This window comes from Rattus norvegicus, chromosome 1, assembly GCF_036323735.1.
Source record: "Rattus norvegicus strain BN/NHsdMcwi chromosome 1, GRCr8, whole genome shotgun sequence".
Classification (NCBI taxonomy): domain Eukaryota; kingdom Metazoa; phylum Chordata; class Mammalia; order Rodentia; family Muridae; genus Rattus; species Rattus norvegicus.
Window position 1 is genome coordinate 118,832,838 of NC_086019.1, and position 25,509 is coordinate 118,858,346.

A 25,509-nucleotide genomic window follows, 5' to 3' on the forward strand; every position below is an offset into this window, starting at 1 on the left:
CTCCAGAAGACCAAATAAGCCAATTTCAAAGTGGAGTACACAGCTAAACAAAGAATTCTTAACTGAGGAATCTCAAATGGCTGAGAAACACCTAAATAAATATTTAGCATCCTTAGTCATCAGGAAAATGCAAATCAAAATAACCCTAAAATTCCACCTTACACCAATCAGAATGGCTAACACCAAAAACTCAGGCAAGAGCAGATGGTGGCAAGGATATGGAGAAACAGGAACACTCCTCCATTGCTGGTGGGATTACAAGCTGGTATAACAACTTTGGAAATCAGTATGGGGCTTCCACAGAAAATTGGAAATAGTTCTACCTAAAGAACCAGCTATATCACTACGGAGCATATATCCAAAAGATGTTCCAACATATATCAAAGACACATGCTCCACTATGTTTGTAGCAGCCTTATTTATAATAACCAGAAGCTGGATACAACCCAGATGTCCCTCAAAGGAAGAATAGATACAGAAAATGTGCTACATTTACACAATGGAATACTATTCAGCTATTAAGAACAAACCCAGATGTCCTTCAAAGGAAGAATAGATACAGAAAATGTGCTACATTTACACAATGGAACACTATTCAGCTATTAAGAACAATGACTTCAAAGATTTGCAGGGAAGAGGATGGAGCTAGAAAATATCATCCTGAGTGAGGTAACTCAGACATGTTATGTACTCACTGATAAGTGGATATTAGCCCCAAAGCTCAGAATACCCATAATACAACTCACAGACCTTATCAAGCTTAATAAGTAGGAAGGGCAAAGTGTGGATGCTTCAAACCCATTTAGAAGGGGGAGCAAAATAATCATATGAGGCAGAGGAAGGGAGGGACCTGGATGGGAGAGAGAGGAAGGGAAAGAACAGGGGGCAGGATCATGTGTGGGAAGAGACAGGAGAGAAGTCCAGAGGGCCAGGAGAATGAATAAAAATAGGTAATAGTGAAAGGTGAGGAATGGAGAGGGAGGCAGGGAACCACAAGAAAGTCCCAGACAGATAGGAGAGGCTCCCAGGACCCAATGGGTATAACTTTAGCCAAAATACCCAACAGTGGGGAGATAGAACTTGAAGAGCCCACCTCTATTAGATAGACATGGCCTCCTATTGAGGGATAGGACCATCCACCCATCTCAGAATCTTTAACAGTATTGCTCCTGTCTAAAGGAAATGCAGGAACAAAAAAAAATGGAGCAGAGACTAAAGGAAAGACCATTCTGAGTCACCCCCACCTACCTTGGGACCCATCCCATTCGCAGACACCAAACCCCAACACTATTGTTGATGCCAAGAACTGTTTGCACACAGGAGCCTGGTATCCCAGCATCAGACTAAGACAAATGCAGATAATCACAGCTAACCATTGGACTGAGCCTGGGGACCCCAATGAAAGGGTGAGGGGAAGGACTGAAGGAGTTGAAGGGGATTGCAACCCCATAGGAAGAAGAGTATCAACTAACTGTACCCCTCAGAGCTCCCAGAAACTAAAGTACCAAACAAAGTATGCATGAGTTGGTCCATAACTCCTACTACATATGTAGCAGAGGACTGTCTTATCTGGCATCAGTGGGAGGGGAGGCCTTGGTTTTATGGAAGCTTGTTGCCCCAGTGAAGGGGATGCTAGAGAGGTAAGGAGGGAGTGGGTAGGTGGAAGGGTGAGCACCCTCTTAGAGACCAGGGGAGAGAGAGAAGTTGTGGAGGGGATATCGTGAAGGGGGGCAACATTTGAAATGTAAATAAATAAAATAACTAATTAAAAAAGTAAGTAAAAAAAATAAAGTCACAACGGTTAAAGAGAAGTTAAGTATCTAGTGAGACAGGATAGCTGATAATCATGCTGTCTCTGTCCACTTGCAGGATGGTTTTTAAAATGTGTTCTCATAATTTTAAGCCATGCAAAAGTTTCTATGATATGCTTTGAGAGAAAACTGTCAATTTTTATATAACATATATTGATTATGTAAACTATTTTAATTATCTAAATGTAAAGAGATGAGATCTCAAGGAAATGTATATCATGGCTTTCAAAAAGTAGATATTTTGTAGGTTCATGAGATGTAGACCTGTTGAGTTTTTCTATACTGATAGTATATTGTCTGTTTTATACAATGTAGAATTATAAAATGTTAGGTCTGTAATGGGATTGAATTCTATTCATAAATAAATAAATAAATTTAAATCTACCTAAATAGTTAAGGACCACACCACTTGACAAGTTAATGAGTCAGATACATCATGCAGCTCTCTTTCCTCCCCAGGAGAAAGACATTACCCCTGACCCCAAGCTGCTGGAGAAGGTGAGCGAGTGTGACCGGTTCCTCTCCATTGCAAGGCACCAGGAGCACCCTCTGGCCCATCTTTCACCAGAGCTGTCTGATGTTTTTGATTTCTTCATCGCACTCACCATCTGCAATACAGTAGTTGTCACCTCTCCAGACCAGCCACGACAAAAGGCAAGTTCTGCAATAGTGTGAGACCCCAAAGTGCTCTTGACACCCTGAGGCCTGCATTGTGACACCTGGAGGAAGGTAGTGAGCTTACTGTAGTGAGCTTCCTGCAGGAAGCTGCTCGTGATTAGTGTACGGGGATGCAGCAGGGTGCTTTATATGGGAGGAAAGAGGGCGTCACGCTGTCGGAGGTGAGAGGACAGATTGTTTAGATACCTCTCGAGCCCCTGACGGGAGGGGTCCACATAGAGGCCAGTGAAAACTAGGCCTCAAGGCTAACACATGACTTCAAAGAAACTACACTTACCCTGGGACTTCCTGGGCTTTGTGGCCTTGGGCAGAGTTGGAAGCATGGCTACCCAAAGTAATTTTATCCATAGCCTTGTGCTTCCAGCAACACACAAGAGGGATGATAAAGATAGACTGGTGAACAGATTCTGGGAGAAGAAGTGCAAACCTCAATCCTGACTGGAAGCCTTTTATACAGGCTATTCTAATCACTGTGTCATCTGGGCCATAGAGCTGTGGGGAGGTTTTAAAGGAATGTCTCAGAGTCAGGTTTCGGTATACAGAAGATATGAGGTGATGGTAATAAATACAGCTATCATCATCCCTCAGGCTGAAGTGAATGAGAAAGATTCAGTCAGACGTTGTTTGGCACTTTGTAAATAGCAGTAACAAAGTTGAGTTTGCTTTGGTGTACCATTAAAAGTCTTTTTGGAGAGAAGAAAGGTTCATGTGAAAAGAACTCCTGTGTAGCCCGTGTTCCTCAGAGAATTGTGCTCATGAATCAGATGGCATAATGGATGCCTGTGAGCCTAGTTGTCTATATCAAGTAAGCTGTGAATGGAAATGGTGTTCAGGGCTGAGTGTATGTCCCAGACCTGCCACCTTCCCACCTCCTGGCTCAGCTCTTCCAGCAGCCTCCACTAATGGAAGCCCTGGTGGATTATTTGGAGTGAGGAAGGTGGACCAACAGTCTTTACTTTGGCAGTGTATCAGAAAACATTTGCCACTTAGCTATGTTCTTAATTCTCACTACTTCAACTTAGCAAGGCCCTAAGAGGCCTGAGAGATCCTAAAACTGGGCAGAAAGATCCTAAAACATACACTCAGATGAAAAGTTTGTATCGCCAGCTCCAAGGAGAAGCGGATTCCTACCGTGATGCAGGCTGCTTTAGCATCCCTTACCTGGCTGTGGGAACTTTTGTCACAAAGCATTAAAGCCCTCCGGCCTGTATATCCCTGGAGCACTGAGTGTTTCCTAGGTTACATAAGGTGTGTTCTGATGGTTGCATATGCTATTATTCTACAGAGGAAACAATATTTACTCACCCACCCTAGTACTGCCCAATGAGTATGTTTCTGGATGCATTTCTGTTCCTGTATCTGGGTAAATATCATCTTCAGGAGCATTGGAGGCATGAGTGCTGCAGAGTGGTACCTTTCCCCACTTATGCTAAATATATAGCATATTTAGTCATTGTAGTGCACAAGGACATATGGCTCTGTGACAGAAGGTAGGCTTAGCATGCATGAGGTCCAGGACTCAGTTTTCAGAACCAAAAGAATCAAATAAAAAGATAGGCACTATGGGTCCAAAGGAAAAATGCTTTTCTCAGAAGTTTGGCCTGTGTCTCACTTCTCCTAATGCCTGGCTTATAGCAGGAAACTACTGTGGCAATCCACAACTTTGGTCCCAAAGGATCATGTTTAAAATTTTAATACTCTATACATTTCAGATTTGCATTGTGTCAACATTTGCTTTTTTCCCCATCTTTTTGTCATTATTATTATTATTATTATTATTATTATTATTATTATTCCTTATAGTGTGTTTTTATCATATTCATCCCTTTTCCAAGCTCTTAGATACACTCTACTTCCTAAGCCACTCAAATTTTGTTTTTCTTTCCCCAACTCCATTTTTTAATTTGCTCAAATATAATTTGTGCTGTCCATATACTTATGGAGGTATAGCCATCACTGGAGCCTGATCAACTTAGCGTGGGCAACACCTTTAAATCTGAGCTCCCTCGAGTCTTAGGAAGCTATCAGTTGCTCATAGCTACTTAGCTACAGGTGGGATTTCATGCTCTGTCCCTTCCATGTTGTAATTTGGTCTGACTGGAGCTCACCCTTGTATTTCAGATTCCTGTTTCAATATTTTCTCATCAAGTAAAGTGTGGCTTCATTGCTCTCTTGTTAATCTTTTGAACCTCTAACAATATTCTGAGTATGCCTCCCTTTTCTTTTTAGATGCTTGTTTAAAACTTTTTTAGTGATTTGATCACAAATCAGTCTTATTAATTCACTGGGAAAGATTTCTTTGGGTTTAGACATGTGTCAGGTATATAAGCATTTTTTCTGACGCAAGTCAAAAGAATATATAAACTAGTCTCTTAAGTAGCTAGGACTGGATTGGAATTTGTGATCCTCAGCCTCCTGAGTACTGAGAGTGCAGGTTTGATCCACTATTCTAGTTCTTTAAGTAGCTTTATCATTGGGGTGTAAGTGGAGCAAACAGGCTCAGTTTTGTGCCAAACATCAGTGAAACACTCGCTCCTCTGAGGCGCTTATGAAGAGTGAGGGATATGTGGGATTTTTCTCATCTGCCTTTGGACTGCTTCCCTTACAGGTAAGAGTGAGGTTTGAGCTGAAGTCCCCAGTGAAGACCATAGAAGATTTCCTTCGGAAGTTCACACCCAGCCGCCTGGCTTCTGGCTGCAGCAGTATCGGGAACCTCACCAACAATAAATCCAGCAACAAATCTGGATCAACTTTTCTGCCCAGCCTGTCTCAGGACAACATGCTTCTCAGGCTGGAGGAGAGGCTAGGTCAAACAGCGCCAGTCATTGCCAGCAATGGCTATGCCAGCCAGGCAAGCCAGGCGGAAAGCTGGACCTCAGAGTGCACCTCAGAGCAGAAGTGTCCAGGGGACCAGAGGGAGCAGCAAGAGGGGGAGCTTCGATATGAGGCTGAGAGCCCAGATGAGGCTGCGCTGGTGTATGCAGCCAAAGCCTATAACTGTGCACTGGTGGACCGGCTTCACGACCAGGTGTCTGTGGAGTTGCCCCACCTAGGCAGGCTCACCTTTGAGCTGCTGCACACACTTGGCTTCGACTCCATCCGCAAGAGGATGTCAGTGGTGATCCGACACCCACTGACTGACGAGATCAATGTGTACACCAAGGGGGCTGATTCAGTGGTCATGGACCTTCTGCTGCCCTGTTCCTCAGGTAACTAACCTCCTCTTACGTTGCACCCTAGAGCCAGGCAGGCCATTTTGAGAAATCCTACCCAGCTGTGTAAAGCTCTTTTTCATTAATCCTGCCGGTAGCACAGTTCCAGCATTCCTAGTGCTCAGTGGTATGAATTTAGGGGGCATTTGCACCTTGACCTCACCTTCTTCTGCCCTGTGAGCATAGTGGAATTAGAGATTTCTTGGAAAGCATCCCGCTTAAATTATAAGCAATGGAGAATGGGGAGACTTTAGGTCAAAAGTTAGATCTGGAAGTTTTCTTTCTGCTGTTGACTTGCGGGGGCAGCTTTGGGTTCTAGGCCACAATCTTTAGCCCGTTTGTTGGGCTGTATAAGAGTAGACTGGGGTCACAGGAAGCGGGCCTGCCAGCATCTTCATTCTGCTCTCAATGGGGCAAGCAGCCTCTCTCCATTTCTTTTGGGTAAATGGTGGTTTTGAAAGCACAGTGCAGTTAATCATCCAAAAGGTTATAACTCTGTCCAGCTAGAAATCCTCCTGACCTTCAGGAGGAAAGCAAAGGCCACCTTGTAAAGTAAACTGGGTTTATCCTCTGACAACACTGTTGTGAGAACCAAGGAGTAAGAAGGAATGTGGAGGCCAAAAGCTGAGGGAGGCCCAGAGGGGTCCAGCCCAGGGCTTTGCTGCTTGACCCCTGCTATCTTCCTGTCTTCCACATCCTGGAATCACACTGGGTACCACCTGTAGGGAGACTGTGGAGTTCCTGATGCTCATGACAGCAGAGAGGCAGAGTCCTATTAATGGGTTGATTTTCCCTTCCAAGATAACCTTCATTTTTTTCTTGACTTTTACTTACATCTACATAGCCCAGAGAAGGTAGCTATCTGAGCAATGTCCTTCTACTGGCAGTACCTTAAAGGCAGGATGATAGTTGATAAAGACTTCAGCCTCTAACACAAGTAAAGGGACATGTCAGAAGGAAGAGCACTGTAGAAAAAGGACTATGTGGAGGAAGGCATGTGTTGGGAGTGGGAGGGAGATTAGAGAGCTAGGGGGACAGTAATCAGGATGTGGTGTGTGCATGCATGAACTTGTGAAAAAGTGAAGTCACTGGCATGCAGGTAGGGAAGAGAGCAGCTGAAAAACCGATCCCATCCTAGCTGTAGGGGGCAGTAAGCCCTACATAGATAGGCAAGGAAACAGACTTTGTGAAGGAGGTCAAAGCCAGGCCACATGTATACTCTGTGCCAGTGCATATTTTAAGAGGTTTAAGAACATCACAACTGTAGACAAACCATAAAGAAACTATTATTATTAAATCTTGTAATTACATCATCCTTTAGTCAACTTTTTATCACTACAACAAAATACCTGAAAATATCAGCCTATAGAGAGGATTATTTGGGCTCACAGTTAAGAGATTTCAGTACACAGTTGTGTGACCCCATCACTCTCAGTATTGTGATGAGGCAGGGTGTCGTAGGCGCACCTCCTGGAACAAACTCCTTATCTCATGGCTAGGAAGCAAAAGTTGAAGGGGATGCAGTTCAAGTACGATTTACCTCTTCGAAAGCATATCCATGGTGATTTAATGAAATTCCAATCTTCAGGTTGTGGATATCATTCACCCTGCTCCAAAATAGTGGGACCAAATCTTTAATACACAGGCTTTGAAGGATTCAAATTATGTCACCACTGGTTCACTTTTAAAAGACACTTTATTTTTTCATTCATTAGTTTATTTATTCACTTTACATCCAGTTGCAGCCCTCCTCTCCTCCTATGCCACCATCACAGCCCCTCCCCCACTACCCCTTCCTTTTTCCCTCAGAGAAGGGAAAACCCCCCTGCGGTACCACCAGCCCTGGTGCATCAAGTTAGAGCAGGAGGTACATCCTCTCTCACTGAGGCCAGACAAGGCAGCCCAGCTCAGGGAAAGAGATCCCATGGTAGGCAACAGAGTCAGAGACAACCCCATTCCAATTGCTTAGAGACCCACAAGAAGACAAAAGTGTACAAATGTGTAGGGGACCTAGGTCCAGCCCCTGCATGCTCCTTGGTTGGTGTTTCATTCTTTGTGAGCCCCCAAGGGCCCAGGTTAGTTGATTCCGTAAGTCTTCTTGTAGTGTAAAAGACATTCTAAAATCAACGAAGGCTAAGGCTATCTCAGAAATAGATGACATTAAATAAAATAAATATAATAGTATGGGCTGCTTGCGATTTTATGCCTCATTTTCTCCTACTAGGCCACAGGGGAAGGAGCATTATCTGGGGCACTGGCAGGACACTCATTAATGGGTGAGGAGGAAGCATAGCAGAGTACCAGAGACGGTGGCTGCTAAGTGTGCCTAAGGCTTTGCTCTTGTGCAGCCTCTGCAAAGGAAAATACTTATCCATTATAAAACATAAACAGAAGCAACTTTAAAGTCAAGGTTGGGAGCCCACACTCTGGTTTGCAGAGCTTTGCAGAGCCTTCCACTTCATCATGCTGCCACAACACAGGGTTACTGCGCACCCATGTGCCCTCTTCCTTCCTGTCACCTATGGTGATCCTCAGGCAGAAGCCTGCCACCTGCAGTTAGCTGCAGATGAGAAGAGCGAAGCTCAAATCCCTTACATACTGGAAGGGTAGGTGATGACAGTGCTATCTTACCTTCTCAACTGCATGTGGCAAGTAGGGTAAATAAAAATCATTTGTTTGTGTGGATTTCCACCTTTCTCTGAGAATGTTGCCCTTGCTTTGGATAGGTAGGATGTATAAGTACTCTGGACATATTAGGATGGGAACAGTAGATAGCAGGGAGAGCAGCTGTGGCATAGCACTGGGATTACTGTGGACTCACCCACTTGGACACATGGCCGTGTACACACGTTGTTTAGTTTTTAGTTTGAGAAGATGAGACAAGTGTGGAGAAGAACAGACTGGTTAAAGATAGCCAAGAAGGAAGAGGCCACCCCACTTATGTATAGATAATGATAGTACCCAGGTCTCTTAGCTGGATGTAAGTCACACACTTTGTTTAAAGAGGTCACAGTGCTTTACCAGAAGTGAATGTGACAGGATAGGAGCCGTTATGTGGCATTATCAGAATATAGCCAGATCTTTGTCTTGCCTGTCATGGTGGGAAGTGACGTGGCATTAGGTACAAAACACAATCCCACCCAACTTACCACAGACCTCTGTTCAAATACCAGGTCTGGACTTCCTGGTTCTCCTCCAACCCTGGGTGAGTCATACACTTTCCGTGTGTCAATGCCTGCTTCACAGGAAGCCCTGTACACACTGGCTCAATTTCTAGTATGACAGGGACTTCTACTCCTCTGCTGACTCTCCTCAAGATTCCCTTGCCAGTCTGCTCTGCCCTCCTTTCTCTGAGAGCAAGGACAGAGTGCATGTTCACTGTAGCCCTCTGCCCAGCAGGGTCTCACATGCTGCTACCTACTACATTAGTAAATCTTTTTATTCTCTCTTCTCTCTCATGAAAAATCGAAGAATCACCTTTGCCCTGTTTTTCTATCTTAATGAAATAAAATTTCTTATTGAAAAAATATAATTTCCAAAGTATAAAAGAAATAGGACTTAGCCCTCTATAAACACATACATTAACATCAAGAAGAGAAACTGGTTTCCCTTTTGGGAGCCTCACAGGTTGTTAGCAGCAGCAGCAGCAGCAGCAGCAGCAGCAGCGTCTCCCAGTGTCCGGCCAGTTGTTGCTGTCTTAGTCCTGCTGCATTTGAAAGTTGGTGAACATGCAGGCCATCTTTCTAGAGTGTGGTAGGAGCTGTCACTCTGGCACTTGTCTGCCCCTCCCTGGTTCAGTCTCAGCAGCCTTCTGCATGGATCCCTCCTCAAGCAGTGAAGGCACTGGCAGTCTTTAGTCCACTTCTGAGTGTACTAGTATTCCATTATCTAGGGCACCGAACACCTGGCACAGAATTTCCTCTTATTAGTAGGTAGGTAAAAGCCACATGGATCGCTGTAGAATATCAAGGGAGATGGGGGAGGAGGCTTTTGCACAATTGTGACATCACATGCATTGAGAATATTATAACTTTAGCTTGAATCAGCAGACTCTGGCTCCAGTCCAAGATATGAGTAGACGAATGGGTGATGCATACCCTTGCTCCAGAGTGCAATCTTCTTGGACTCTCAAGTTCTTAAGTGATTCTCACGTGGAGCTTGAGTTCTTCCTAGCCTTCTATATCCGCCACCAGATCACATATGAATCCCAGCACAGAAACAGGTCCTTCAAGCCCCAGCACAATGCCTTTCCTCTGGCTACCCTGCCTTGGTGCTATCGGAATCTCTTACAGGAAGCTGCCTGATGGAAAAAGATTTCTCCCAAAGTGGTAGAGTCTTGTTTGTGTCCTTCTGTCTGGGCTGAGTGCAGGGCAGTTTTTGCAGTTTTTGCAGAGCAGTGCAGGTGCACCTTTACATCAGACCCTATGCAGATAGTTCTACACCTCAGTTTCCACCTACCCTAGAAATGGATGCCTATGGCCATCCCTATTGCCATCTATTTCAAGTCTTGAATGACTTAGCCTACTTTAATTCAAGTACTTGTTTTGTTTTTTCAATAACTCTGGTTGATCAGAGTCACTGCCCTACTTGCCTCCTCTCCTGAGCCATCCACCCCCACCTCTCCAGAGACCAATGAAAAGCTTGGTGGTTTGCATTTTAATTTCAAAGTAAAACAGTGAGCAGAGACTCAGGAAGCATGCAGGAGTGGTGAGAAAACACTATAAGGCAGTCAATCTGAGGATATCTTTGAAGTTGTCTTTCAGCAAATTTAAATCTGAAAGTTAAATCATCCAGGACAACACTTCATGTTCATCACTGACTATAAGAGGCCAGCTTTAAGGAATTGGCCTGCCAAGACATTTTCTCACCTTCAGAATTCTATTTCTTCATGTTCTGATTCATACAAGAGAATGAGTTGGTTTTTTGTTGGTTGTTGTTGTTGTTGTTGGTGGTGGTGGTGGTGGGTTCTTTGTTTTTTGTTTTTGTTGTTGTTGGTTTTTTTTTTTTTTTTTTTTTTGTGCCTCATTTGTCAGCCTCTTGAATCCTTTGTCATTCTCTGGAACTTCTGGCCAGGCCCAGCTTGTCTTGAGGTGAACTTAAATAGTAGACAAGCTTTCCTGGCTGGATCCAGAGGTCTCATGGTTCAGAATTGCCAGAGCTAGAAAATACAATCTATAGAATATTCAGTTCTACTTAAAATTCAAATTCGGTGTGTGTGTGTGTGTGTGTGTGTGTGTGTGTGTGTGTGTGTGTAGTCAAAGGTTGACATATACAACACTTGGACATCTTTTTTTCTCACTGTTGGGGAATGTTGTGGGGATAAAATGAGAATTTGTCTGAAATTCTTTTCATAAGTAAGTTAGTATACACTTCTAGTAGAATTTACAAAAACATGTCAAGCCACCTTTGATAAAGTTTTGTTCTCCTGAGCTTCTCAAATGGTTTTATAAGCAACCCTAAACTTGTGTTTTGGTGAGATTCCTTTGTAAAAGTAACAGCTGGCTGACTTTGAGCTCTATGACATTTGTACACCGTTTGTAATCACCATGTGTAATATGACAGGCACCAGACCCTCATGGGGGCACTCAGCTAGGGTACTCTTACTGATTCTGCTTCTTCTCTGACCTAGATGACGCCAGAGGAAGGCATCAGAAAAAGATCAGGAGTAAAACACAAAATTACCTCAACCTTTATGCAGTAGAAGGCCTGCGCACCCTGTGCATTGCCAAGAGGGTGAGTGAGGAACACCTTCATGAGGACACACATTGGCAACTGCCCCCGCCCCCCGAAACCTCCCATGCACAGCACCCAGTGCAGCATTCAACAATGTGTCTCCATAGGTTCTGAGCAAAGAAGAATATGCCTGCTGGTTGCAGAGCCACATAGAAGCTGAGACATCTGTGGAGAGCCGTGAGGAGCTCCTCTTCCAGTCTGCTGTTCGCCTGGAGACGAACTTGCACCTGCTGGGTAATGAGCTTTCCAGGTGCCTGTTGTATTGAGCAGTGCTGGTTGCAGGGGTTTTCGAGTGACTAGTGACACGGCTGCTCCTCTTACTCTGGCCTGTGCTGAGCTTATCTGAGGAACCACTTGGCCTGAAGTTAACTTGTTCCCGGGTTGGAAGGAACATATTCTGTAGACTTGTTCCATGGGCCGCACATGTGCCAGACACTCTAGGTTTGCGCTCTCCTTAACTCATTTAAGCTCTACTTTCCAACAAAATGGCTATGAGGAGCAAAGCTTTTGACAATAGATAGTTGGAAAGATTTCATTCCCCCTGGTAATCTATGTGAACATTCATAGAAATGCTGAGTTTTGCATTTCATAAATATTTCAGATTAATTTTGGATGAAAAGAAAATGGCTCTTATTTCCACCTTTATGCCTATTTAATTCTAATAAAATATAATTATTAGGAAGACATTAAGGTATTTATTACTTTGGTACCTATTTTAATATTTAATTTTTCAATGGTTTAACATTTTATATTAAAATAGTGAATAAGTTCAGCTGAGTGTCGCACAGTTGTATATGTGATGTATGTTCACACTGGTACTGGCTGTGACAATAATGTACTCTTTCTTTTGTGAAGTGTTACTCAGGTTCTGCTGGGCTTGCATACAGCTCCAGAGAATTCATTTTTCTTATCTAACAAAGTATGTACTCCCTTGTTCTCATTTTCTGGGCAAAGAAATCTATACTTCTCTATATACATGTCTCTTATAATAGTCACTGTTAATATTTAATAGCATAATGTGCTGTAGACAAAATACCACCACATATATTGTTTGACAGACCATAACCTACTCTGAAAGCTACAGAGCTTGGAACCCAGACACACAGTGAATACTATCTCTAGTAAATTAAATGAAGGCCTTCAAAAGTGTCTGTCTGTTTTACGCCACTGTGTTGATTACTGAATTGTGATTGCTCTCATAGTGAGACCGCTGTCTTCAGAAAGCAAACAGCAGGCAGTTAATGTGGGACCTTTAAGTCCTGGATGGTATAGTGTGTAGGATAAAATCTGAGACCAGCCTGGGCTACATAGAGGGGCTTTTTTTTCCTATAAATTCTCTCTGGCAATTGGACATCTACCACTTCCTCTCTTTGCGTGTCAGAACTGACCTAGTGCTTCTGTGCATCATGGGATTCAGGATCTACCCATCATAACCTCATCTAAACATAATCACCTATGCAAGGCTGTGCCTCCTAACACTGTCACATTGAGAGTCAGGACTTACTTCTGTGAATCTCAAAGCATTGTTGGCAGCTGGGGACACAGACGTGCAGGTCATAGCAGTGTTCCAGTACAGGGAGCTTGAAGTAGGAATGGCAAGAAGCCATGGGTCAGAGCTGAAGCCCAGGAATCATGGGATGCAGCTCACTTCTAGAGTAGGAATGCAGAAACCATCTTAATAGAAGAGAAATGGAGGCAGACTTGGGCACTGGATACAGCTTGAGTATTCTTCACCCAAAATTCTTAGGAAAAAAAGTGTTTTCGTTTTGAGTGTTTGTGCTTTCTTTTATATATACAAGAGAGTATGACCTTACCTTTTGTATGCTTTATACATTAGCATATCCGGAAGGCAAATTCAGACACTTTAGACCCTTGTGTTTTGACTGTAATATTTCATATGAGATCGTGTCAGATCTACAAGTCTGGGATTCTGGAGCTTTTCAGATTTCATCTTTCTCAACCCATCACATACTTTTCCAAGCATAATGAAGTCAGTAAGGGGATCTTCCTTCTTAAATTCTTTATGTTTGTGGAAAAAGCATTCATGATGGTATTCTTTAAAAAACTATTGAATCTTTCTGCATCATCCATTTGGATAACAAATGGTTAACATGGTTGAGCACAAACATTGAATCTTATAGTTGAAAGCTTTCCAAAGGAGGATAGGGGATGGGTAACTACTACAACTTTTCATTTAATCCTTTGGGCATATGTTAATTTCCTCTTAACATGGTCCCTGTTGTCAGATTATATATGTAAAGTTAGTTGCTTGTTAGTCAGAAAGATTTGATGGTACTCTTTATGATTGTGTATAATTATATTTGTTGACTTGTCCTTGTACATCTACATATCCTTGACTGAGTCATGTTAACAGCTATGGTAAGTGTCTAGCATAGTCCTGAATTGGCAAATCATTTTACCTTGCTTCCAGGGGGACCTTTTGCTATTTAGTGTCATCTGGCAGGTGATTCCCAAGAAAGTCTTAGGCAGTTAGTAGTGACACATCTGTCTTTAGTATATTGGGTACATGGTATTTGTACCCCATCATGAATTGTGATTAAGGACTCACTGGAACTATCATACATTTAAATAGGTGCCACTGGGATAGAAGACCGCCTTCAGGATGGAGTACCTGAAACCATTGCCAAATTACGACAAGCTGGCCTGCAGATTTGGGTTCTCACAGGTGACAAACAAGAAACAGCCATTAACATTGCATATGCCTGCAAATTGCTGGACCATGGTGAAGAGGTCATCACACTGAATGCTGATTCTAGGGTACGTAGCTTCCAGAGAGGCTGGACCTGATATGGGGGTGGGGGTGGGGGCTTATATTCTGTAGGCTCCAAAGACAGAGTTATGTTAGAAAGCCACCAAGACTTCCACTTTTAGTTGTCACCATGAGAATGCTTATCCATTGCATCCCTCTTACTATTCGTACTATTTCTGAGTCTTGAGACAGTCTTATTATCTTGGAAGATGTGGACTTCTCTGGGATTTTATTTTTAATTTTATATTTTGATATTATACTTACATCATTTCTTTCTTCCCTTCCTTCCCTCCAGACCCTCTTATATACCTCTTATTCTCTTTCAAACTTACAGTTTTGACAAAAGTTAATTGTTATGCCATACATATTTCTCCCACTCTCAGCATTCCTTGGCTACCTGTAGTTCTTTTTGTAGGGTGAAGACTCTTGGACTTCCCCCCATCCATGTTAGCTTGTCTTTTGTTGTCCTTGTTCAGGTCATGTTTGGGCAGCCCTGTTGATAAGACTTCATGGTTGTAGCTTCTGATATTTCTAGAAGAAACAATATCACAGCAAACTCTATGTTCCTCTGGTTCTTATGATCATTCTACCCCTTTTCTCCAATGATCCTCGAGCCTTAGATTTTACTTGCCTAATAATTGCATTATAAATGTATCCATTGGTACTGGGTTTCAGAACTCTGCATTTTGATTGGCTGTAGTTTTTTTGTTTGTTTGTTTTTTGTTTTTTTGTTTTTCTTTTTTAATTGTCTCTAGCTGTTGCAAAGAGAAGCTTCCTTGAGGAAGGATAAGGACTACCACTTATCAGGAAGTCCTGGAGAAGGATGTCTCCTGGGTGAAGAAGTTGGATCTAAGATTTCTTAATAAGGAGAGAGTGTGCATATGAGGTTTATTAATGCAAGGTTCAACTACTTTTTCATGCCACTGGAGTTTTTTAAATGAGGCCCTACATGTCTACAATACAGAGACCAGGCAGTGATCCATTTAGTATAAACTGCTCCGATTTCATCCACTGCTTCTAGGCACTTCTCTGGTCTAGTCACATTTATTTCCTTAAATCCTCAAGTATGCAGGGTGGTCAACTCACAGCCCCTCCCTGATCTAGAAGCTGATGTCTTCACTTGAAATCTCTACAGGATATCCACAAGCTTCTTGCAGAAGCCTGAGCCTCCCTCCATGCAAAGTTCCTCTTCTGTCTTCATTACCCAAGATCAAGGCCATGATAGCCTGTACAGAGATTCACAGATTCCTTCTAAGTTCTACATTGAGATCATCAGCTGTATAGTCCTCAGGACCCTGTACCTGAGAGCCACTCGTCGACAGTCTTTCCTTGCTATCTTGATGTTTGTGGGTCTTTAGTGACACTTTCTCTCTTGCTTATGACATTGGTGTTTGTTCTTTGTTACTTTTTATGCCAGTCTATCAATTATACCGACTCCTCAAGAACAAGGTTTGCATCGCCTTGATTTTTTTCTATTGGTTTGTTTCATTTTAAGTTTTATTGGTAGCAATCTGAGCCTTTTTCTTCTCCCTCTCTCTCTCCCTCTCCCTCTCCTTTTTCTATTTCTTCTCTGTTGTCCTCCTCCTCCTCCTCATCTTCTTCTTATGCTTCTTTGCTTTTATTTCCTGTGCTCAAACACTTTTTTCTTTTCTAATGCAAGATATACATTACAACTGTTTCACTCAGTACTATTTGTCCTCACCTCATAATTTTGAAGTGTATTTTCAGGTACATAGATGTCCTTTATAAATATTTTCTGTTTCCTTTTAGGTCTGTGGATTGTTGTAGAGTGTTTTGTTTCATTTCTAAGATTTTAAGATGTTTTTTTCAACTTTCTGTTACTGACTCCTAGTTTGAGTTCAACCTGATTAAATAATATTTCAGTTCATTTAACTTTATTAGCTTTTCGATAACCAAAGGAATAGTCTGTATTAGTTTCCACTGTGTAGACTTGGGTGCTCTCTTCACCAAAGTCAGAGCTATTCAGTTGACAAATAGAATGGTTCAGTTCTTGTGTCTTATGGGTCCAGAGACAGGACTTCCCGAGTTTCCTTGGCTCACTACTTCCCTTGTGTCTGAAGCAATTTCTAGAGGACACACACACTGACAACAAATATTGTTGCTTTCCTCAGGAAAGAGCTTAACTACACCTTCCTTCTGGAACCGTATCTTCCCTGTGTACTGAAGACTAAAATGGCAATTATTTCCACTCGCTTCCAGACACATGGTTTCAAATGAAATCAGCACAGGCCTTGAACCCTTGCTGTGTAATAATCAATGTTTCTGAGTGGCTACTGTTGCAATTTATTTCTCTGCTTCTTGTTCTAAGCAGTTTGAGCATGGTGTGTTTGTGTTTCAAGCTCACTGACTCTTTGTCTATACCATTGCCTCTTTACTACAAAGCCTATATCGTGAGGATTTTAGAAAATAAATTCCATATATAGGATGGTTTTAGATTTATAAAAATGTTTGGAAAAGCCTATGGAACATTTCCATATCCCATCCAATTTCTCCCATTAGCATCTCACAGTAGTATAGCTCATTTGTTACACGCACAAATGAATATTAATACATGCTCTAACTAAAGCTCCTGCTACATTAGATTGTCTTACCTGGTACCTCCCATCCTGTTTTAGGACTTACATCACCTCTGTTTGTCAAAACTCTCTTGAATGTCCCTAGCTGTGACAGTTTTTAAAGCTATCTTGTCTTTCATGTCCTCGGCACGTTGAAGAGGGCTGATAAAATTGTTTATAGACTATTTTGGTTGTTAGATTTACGTGATGGTTTTATTGTGACTACAATGAAGCTGTGAATTTCGAGCGAAGGGCATGAGGTATCTTTATTTAATCACATTGTATAATCATGCCATCATGTTCATGATGACCTAGTATTTGACACTTGTATCTGTTTTGCAAGGAATGGAGCTTTCCCTCCCACTCTTTTCTATACTGAACTCTCTCTAAATAAGTCCGTGTGAATTCACACTTAAGGAGTGTGGTGCTGCAGTCTACCTCCTTGAGGGCAGACATTCTACATAAATTATTTAGGATTACATTCACATTTCTATATGGTTTTTCTGTGTATTGCTCACAATGTTTCTCCCCAAACTCTTTTGCTACTGATTTTCAAAATGCTAATGCTTGCTTGGAGCTTTTCTGTGATGGCTGCTTTAATGTCCCTTTTACATTATTCTAGTGTCAGGGTCACCTGTTCATTGTGCTTTTCCACAGGAGCTGGAATTTCCTGATTCTTGTGACATTGGACTTTCATCATGTGACTTATGTCAATCATGTTATAACTCTCACCCCCCTTTTTTTTATTCCTCTGGAGCATGCAGTTTTGGAAACAGATGAGTTAGCCTATTGGATTTGTGCTTCAGGCTCTGCTCAGACTCTGGATGGGTCATTTGCTCAGCCTTTGTCTGGTTCCAATGCCTATCTTTGAATGTACATATTTTTTTCTCTTTTTATGTCAGTTTGGAGCAGGGGTAGGGACTACCAGAGTGTCATTCTCTGAGTGTTATTGTCCCTTCAGGATTATGCCCATGTGTGCACAGCATATAAGGAACCCGTGAATTCATAAATAGCATTTTAGGGCCAGCTAAAGTGTTTCCCTTTACCATCTTTCCAGTACTTTCTATTTTACCCAGAGTCCGCTTTAATGTCCTGTGGTGAGAAAGCCAGGGTGTATTTTTACCTCTTTCTAATTCCTATTTTCCTCCCCAACACCACCTACATGTAATGGTAGGAAATAGATAGAGGCAATCATTATACTACTGTCTTGACACCACTTGAGAGAAGAGTCAGGTTCCACTCCCTCTGAGTTTTCATTCCTAGATGGCGCTGTTTGCTGCCAGTATAGTAAAACCCATATAATGAGGATTAGGAATAAACAGAACAAGAAAAAAAAAAGCATCATGTCTGAGCTGAGCTTTCAGGGGTTTCTTCCCGAGCTCTGACCCTTTGGTGTCCTTATGATAATCTCCTTTCCATACTCAAATGCTACTGTTCTTTCAGAGTTCGTGAGTAGCTTCTTCATGCTCCTGGCCAGGTCCAACATCTATCTGGATGAGGGTAGAAACTGAATGGGGTGAGCCTGCTTCATCTCACAGAGAACTAGCTATGTTGGTGCTTTGCAGTAAGTTCAGGAACCTCATAACTGTCTATATCCACATTCTTCTTAAGTGCTTCCTACTCCCGCCCCGGTTACCAGAATGTCCTCCTCCAGCAGAGAATTCTATCTTCAGTCACAAGTCTGTGTGTTCCTCATCTGTAACTGGCAGTGGTCATGTCCAGGGGCCTGTCTTCTCCTCCAAGTCTTCCTAAGGGCACTGGCCATCTCTTTTCAGATTTATTAGTTTCCTCATGTAACAGTCTTCAATAAGTATTGATTGGCCACAGCTTGATGTTCACAGTGTGCTGTAAGGAACTAGGCTCTAGGCCAGTTCTGGCTGCAGGAAGACAGGAGCCTTTCAGACTTTCCATGGTGTGTTTGTTCCTGGAAATGAGCACCCTCTTTGGTCCCTGGTTCGTATCCTCAAAGGATATTACTATTTAGGTCTTCTAGTTAGAACTCAGCTCCAGTTTGGGAAGGACATGGATAATTTAAAAACACAGTAATTGGACTTCTTTTTTTCTTTCTTTCTTGAAATGGAGAGAAAAAATATAATATATAGGTAGGGAGGGAGAGAGAGACAGAGAGAGAGACATTGAGAGACAGAGAGACAGAGACAGACAGATAGCATGGGCTTTGAAATAGCTCTGTGTAACACTGTTGATGGCTTAGCATAAGGCAGGAATGTTTAGATAGAAGCCCTAGAGAACTTAAAGGCATACAGGTTGAACCTTCAGCCTAATCATGTAAAGTATAGCAGGAATACAGCCATGCCTATGAAGGTGAACGTGCTCCATTTCAACTTCAGCACGCCAGCATAGTCAATAAAGTATAATCCAGTGGAAGCTGAGTTCTTTTTCTCCTCTGCAAGAAGTCATTCTCTCTAGCTGTACTTCCTTTTCTGGAGGTCTAAAGAGCCATGAGCCAAGTGAATTAGAAGGGGGTATTGAGGCAGATAATCAGAATCAGTGGCATGACCTTACTGAAATTTGTTGTTTGTCAATTTCAGGAAGCATGTGCAGCCCTGCTGGACCAATGCCTCTGTTATGTGCAATCCAGAAACTCTAGAAGCGTCCCTCAGAACTCTGAAAGCAGCTTCAGTGTGGGGTTCTCTTTCAACCCAGCCTCCACATCCACTGACTCGAGCCCCAGCCCAAGCCTTGTGATTGATGGGAGAAGTCTGGCCTATGCCCTTGAGAAAAGCCTGGAGGACAAATTTCTTTTCCTTGCCAAGCAGTGTCGCTCCGTCCTCTGCTGCCGATCGACGCCTTTGCAGAAAAGCATGGTGGTGAAGCTTGTCAGAAACAAGCTCAAGGCCATGACCCTGGCCATAGGCAAGTACTTAAGCTGTCCCTGCAGCTGTCTCTTACTTAGCCACTCCCTCTCAATGTGACCCAAATTTCTGATCCTCTTCCACCTATTACTATGAATTAAGGAAAGCCTATTTACTTGTTCCCTTTACAATATTATGACCAGTGTGATAAAGTGGTGCATTCCAGAGATAACGCATACATCAAGCAGCACAAGATGTGGTAGCAGATAGATGTAGTATTATAAGATCAACATTTGCTAATTTAAGAAGACAAGGTGAAGTGTAAACCGATTCTTCAAAGACGGGACTTTAGATAACTACATATTCTACACAGTCCAGCCACAGTGATGTCTTGTGTTAGCGTATTTTGATTTGGTGGAGGCCCTTTTGATGGATGTTATATACATCTTGGCGTCAAGGCTTTATGATGTTCTAAGGAGCCAGACTGAACCAACAAGAAGCCCCAGTTATTCTTCTCAGCTGAATGTTCTCAGTGAGTGTTCTGAGACAAGCATCTCATTAAATACATCCAAGACAGAGCACACATCCATTTCAAGACAGCACAATTTTGTATCATACAAATTTGTATCTTAAATTATTTTTCTCTGCAGGTACTCTTGGCTGTGGAACCTTCAACTTCAATGACAGGGTAGAGGTCACTTAGCACCCTCTTAGGAAGAGCTCCTTCCCATTTCTAAATTGGCTATAGTCTCCTGCACAGGCTTAGCCACTTCCTGGTGAGGGCCAGAAAGGCAGTAACTATCATAACACCATTATAAATATGATCCACTCCTGGGAACTAGTAGGATAAGTGATAAAGATATCTTTACCAACTAGATATGAGTATTTATAGTATAATTTGCAGAAAGTATGTGGTATTTCCCTCTATCACCTTGGGTACTTTGTCTACTAGGAAGAATCCAACATTGAGTGTGAGACCTTGGAAGCCATAGTCTGAACACTCTTATGAGTTATAGAGATCAATAGTATCCACTAAGGAATATGCACAGATGGACAAAAGGGTGTGTGCTCAGGAGACATGACCAGAGTGTTCATCATGGCTTCCCTGGCCCAGGATGAGGGAAGGTAGCATCTCCTCCAGGGAAAGAGAAGCTAATCTCCCGTTAGAATAACACATCTTTTTTTGGACCATGTGTCTCAGTCTGAAGAACCCAGCTGTTAAGATTTAGAGAGCCCTATTGGGCATCGTAGTTCATTTTGAATGAGGCTTTATGTTATTACGGCTTTATAGGAAGCTAAAGGGATTCTCATTGTTCACAAAATTTTAATTCAACAAATAGTAACTGATCACCCATGTTGAGCTTAGCCAATAAAGAACAGTAAATCTACAAGGAAGAGACACCCTAATCCTGACCTGTGTCACACTTGGGTAATTCAACTATGGAAAAGGTTAAGACAAAAGGATTACATTTAAGGGTAGCCTTAAGAGTGTATAGTAAGTTCAAGGCCATTATGACAAACTCAATCAGACCCTGTCTCAAAATCAAAAGTGAAGAGAGGACTTGGGATATAGGTCAGTGGCATATAATACTTGTGAAAACCCTATGTTTGATTTCCAATACTGGAGGAAAGGCAGAAGTAAAAGGACCAACTATAGCCACATCATGAGTTGCTCTGACATTTGTGTTTCTTGGTCTTATTTTCACAGCTTGGCATATGTGTTTTGCCTTGGGTTCCTCTGAGTCTAGTCCTTAGAATGGCCACTATAGTGTCAATTCTAATCGCTATGTCTGTGTCTGATTTCCAAAAGATGTAAGGTTTCTGACTTCTCGTTTTAACATTCATCAATCAACAGCTTGTTGGAACAAATGGAAGTTCCCTTTGCTATGCCACAAAGAACCGAAAAGCAGATATTAGTTAATTCACAGGGGTAATCAGTACACATAAAATGGTGAACAGAATTCAACCTGCTTGATGTAATAAGAAAATTGCTAAGGCAACTATGAGTTGGAGCGCTCCTGATGCCCACAGTTGAGTCACTGCAACAGAATTGATGATTATGTTGGCTTTCCTTATTGTGCCAGAGATCACGTTAAGGAGCTTTTCTGTGTGAATCCTGACAGGATAGAACCCGCTGAATAAGATGGTGGCTAAGTGCTAGCTGATTACTGGGGCAGCTTGATGTGATTGGGAATTCCATGTTATATTGCGTCTAATTCTGATTCCCAGGAAATTGCTCTTCTGCCCTTTCCCCGATCTTTCTCACAGACCTCAGCCCAGCAGGGACCCAAGAAGCTCAACATGTTCGTGTGCTTCTATGCATCTCAAAATCAATGCTTCTTCCTGTCTGTGTTGTTTTTAGGTGATGGGGCCAATGATGTCAGCATGATCCAGGTGGCAGATGTAGGCGTGGGGATCTCAGGCCAGGAAGGCATGCAGGTAAAAGACCATTTGGGCTGTCCTATAGAACAAAATGACCCTATTTTCCCACTATAGCACAGGTTTTCCCTGCCTATGTCTGTCCTCTGATAAAACTGAAGTATTTGACTTCGGTATGATCCTGGGCTCACCTTCTGCTAAGCTAGTAGAAACTGAGATATATTGTCATTCTGTTAATGAAGCCATGTGTGGTAAACATCTTTGCCTGTATCAACCCAAGTATATTTTGGGAAACTCTGACTCCAAGAGAAAAGGTGAGTCATAGCCTCCCCTGGTTCATCCCTGGAGGCATTTATGTTTACTATTGCTCAACAGTATCTATACTCTGTCAAAGCTCCTTCTGCTTCATGACACTGTTAGGACCCAAAATTCCTCTGAAGATGAAATGTAGTCATCCTGACTCCCGTGGAAGTTCCATCTGTGCTTTTCATTTGTCTCTGTTTCAGTTCTGAATGTTCCAAAATTTGAACGCATTAGTTAACTTAAAATGTGCTGCTCCTGGATATAGCATTATATCAACTTCTAACATTTGAGCAAGTTTGAGCCTCATTTTTTAATATATATATATATATATATATATATATATATATATATATATATATATATGCTTGGTAAAGATTTTAGAGAACAAGTTATTCAGTGGGTTTTTTAAATCATAATCTTTACCACCATTTATATACAAGTTAGATCACTTATTCAATCAGAAATGATTTATGGAAAACTCACTATATATAAAGTTGTGCAGAGAACATTGATTTTCTGGCTTTTGTATTAAACAGCGGTCAGATGGCAGGCCTGGAAGAAGAGTTGGCTCTCACTATCCAGGGAGCTGCTTCAACATCAAAATGCAAAGATGCATTAGTCTCCCACTTAAACTGTTACATTTGCAGAAACTCTGCACACACCCATCTATACACTTTGAATCATCACTAGTGATTTCTTGTACTCAATGCAATGAAACACTATGTAAATAGTAGTTATGTTGTGTTGTTTAGAGAGAACGTTTCTACATTTTCAATACATTTTTACTGAATATTTTACATCTACACTTGTTTGAGCTTGCAGATTCTGTTCCACAAATACAAAAGGCTGACTTGTTTGCCTAATGGAATATCCATTTCTGAACCAAATGCTCACTATGCTCTGTGATTCTTCAATCATTTACCCCATTATTCATTGTTTCAAAAATCAATGAATCTCCACTATTGTCTGGCACATACTTAGAAACAGATACCGTCAGACATAGTCAGTGTCCTTCATGGAGTTAGTTTAGAAACTCATAAAGAAGCGGACTGTCATTGAAAAAAAGAGGAGGACACAGCTCTGGAGTTGTGGTATTTACCTAGCACACAGCGACTCCAGGTTGGATCTCAAGTGCTAAACAGCAAATAGATTAATAGGCCACGGGATAGACTTTGGGAATATCTTTGGAAATACCTTCAAAGGCTGAGAATTCCTGAAGAAGCTCATTTCTCTCTCTAGCCTTCTCCCTTTCCTACCCACCACAAATTCAGCCAAGACACAATTCCTGTTCCTATATAGAAATAGCCTATACCAATGTTATTAGGTTTCCCAGCTGTCTTGCTAGAATTGGGGTGGTAGAAGCTGTGTTGACTTTGTGTCTGCCTCTGTTGGAGCTTGACATGAGTGTGTTCCACAATATAGTGGACCAGAGGGGTCCACAGAGACTGAGTGTCTCAGGTACAGAAGCTCTGTTCACCTGGAGTTCCTTCCAGCTCCTGGCCCAAGATGACTATCCCACAGTGGCTGGGCTGGTGACCTAGCCTGACTTTATAGGGACTCAATCTAGATTTTTCACACCCATACACAACAAGAAGAGCTCAGGATAGTGGTCTCTCACTTACTGAAATAACACACTAGCAACAGGGTCAACAGAAGAGGTGTGGCCATCCTTCATTACATGTAACTAGAAGTACATACAGAAGTATTTAGCCATATCCTACCTAGAAATGTGCTTACTCAAAGCTACCTAGCCTCTGGGCCCTGCTGTTTCCAACACTGCTCATAAGATTCAAGTGACAAGTCTTATGGCTGAGGAATTATGGATTTGCCTCAATCCTAGGAACAGTGGTAACAGCCTAGTCTTCTCACTAGGTACTCACCATCAAGGTCTATCATATAAAAGGTTTCCTTTTTGGCTTTCTTTGCATATGGATTTGGCATGTATTTTCCTCCTTAGTCTTATCTTAGGGGAAATAAAGAAAACCAGCAACCTTGAAAAATCCTTCATGAATTTTTCCTTTTGTTCATTTAACAAATATTTTTTTGAGTTGTTGTGTGGGGCATTGTGAGGAGACAAAAGAAAATCAAATATGGACTCTTTCCATTTCATGAGTGAACAATGCTGAAGACAGTAGGAGAGGAAGGAGAGGGCTGAGAGTAGGCCTACACAACCCCTGCCCTTCATACCCATACGCTCTCCATCTATGTATCTCAGCACCTGAGAGAATGATATTTTGAAGCAAAATGCGTGAGTGCCAAACATGTAGAGATCTTTTTTTTTCTTGTCATTCCATAAAGACTGTTTATTCTCCTGGAAGAGGTGTCCAAAATGCAACTCTCAGGATGTCTTGATTCTGTCTGTCTGTCTGATACCCATTGGTGGGTCAGCTTAGCTAATGTTTGAAATGTGGGTATAATATAGAAAAATGTACCACTGGTGTTAGAGATATGTGGGGTGAGGGAAATTCCACACATCTCTGTTTTGTGTTTTCTTAAGAAACAACATTAGAAAATTTAAAGCCTGTATAAACTCATTATTCATATATCTAGTATTTGAGATCTTAAATAGTTCTAGAGAGTGCCATTCATGGGCAGCAAGGATTACTGAATGATTTTCCTTTTAAGTGAATGAGTTGATAGGACAAAGCCACACTTAGCACTGTGTTAGGCTGGAGTTTTAATCCTGTCCTGTTTGCTTTGCTTTGCTTTTGTTCTTCCATGCCAAGTTGGGCATCAGCAGTGATGAGAATTACTTTCTTTTTCAAGGCTGTGATGGCAAGTGACTTTGCAGTGCCAAGATTCCGATACCTGGAGAGACTTCTAATCGTTCATGGACACTGGTGCTACTCCAGACTGGCCAACATGGTGCTGTATTTCTTCTACAAAAATACAGTACGTATTGACATGGCTCTATAGAGTTTTACAATTTGTAGGATTGCTGCCTTCATAAACTATCAGAGTCTCCTGTCTGTCCCTCACCAGAACTCCAGTGTCAAGAATATCTTGTGCTTTTTTGAAAAGAGTAAAATAAGCTAAAAGGTTTTTTTTTTAATTCTTTATGAAAACCTTCATGCTAACGCTAAGCTGATGTCAGTACAGCTCTTTTGTGTTCTTAACAGTTCACTCTGGAGGCTGACACATTTTCCTTTCCTAACCTTCCCCACCCACCCACTCGCCTGATTTCCAAAATGTCTTCTAACAAATGAATACAATATGCTTGGAACCAATCAAGAC

At 42.0% G+C, this 25,509-nt stretch overlaps 1 protein-coding gene across 6 annotated transcripts in view; it reads left to right on the plus strand.

Annotated features, from left to right (window-relative positions):
- Positions 1-25,509, plus strand: part of Atp10a (ATPase phospholipid transporting 10A (putative)) — a 173,662-nt gene that overhangs the window by 140,382 nt on the left and 7,771 nt on the right. For all 6 annotated transcript variants that reach the window (XM_039084993.2, NM_001141935.3, XM_063269214.1 and 3 more), the window contains 8 exons: positions 2,271-2,465; positions 5,098-5,698; positions 11,331-11,434; positions 11,542-11,668; positions 14,028-14,212; positions 19,330-19,654; positions 21,956-22,032; positions 25,042-25,167. In XM_039084993.2, coding sequence (XP_038940921.1) covers positions 2,271-2,465; positions 5,098-5,698; positions 11,331-11,434; positions 11,542-11,668; positions 14,028-14,212; positions 19,330-19,654; positions 21,956-22,032; positions 25,042-25,167 — 1,740 coding nt within the window. The remainder of the gene's footprint in view (positions 1-2,270; positions 2,466-5,097; positions 5,699-11,330; positions 11,435-11,541; positions 11,669-14,027; positions 14,213-19,329; positions 19,655-21,955; positions 22,033-25,041; positions 25,168-25,509) is intronic.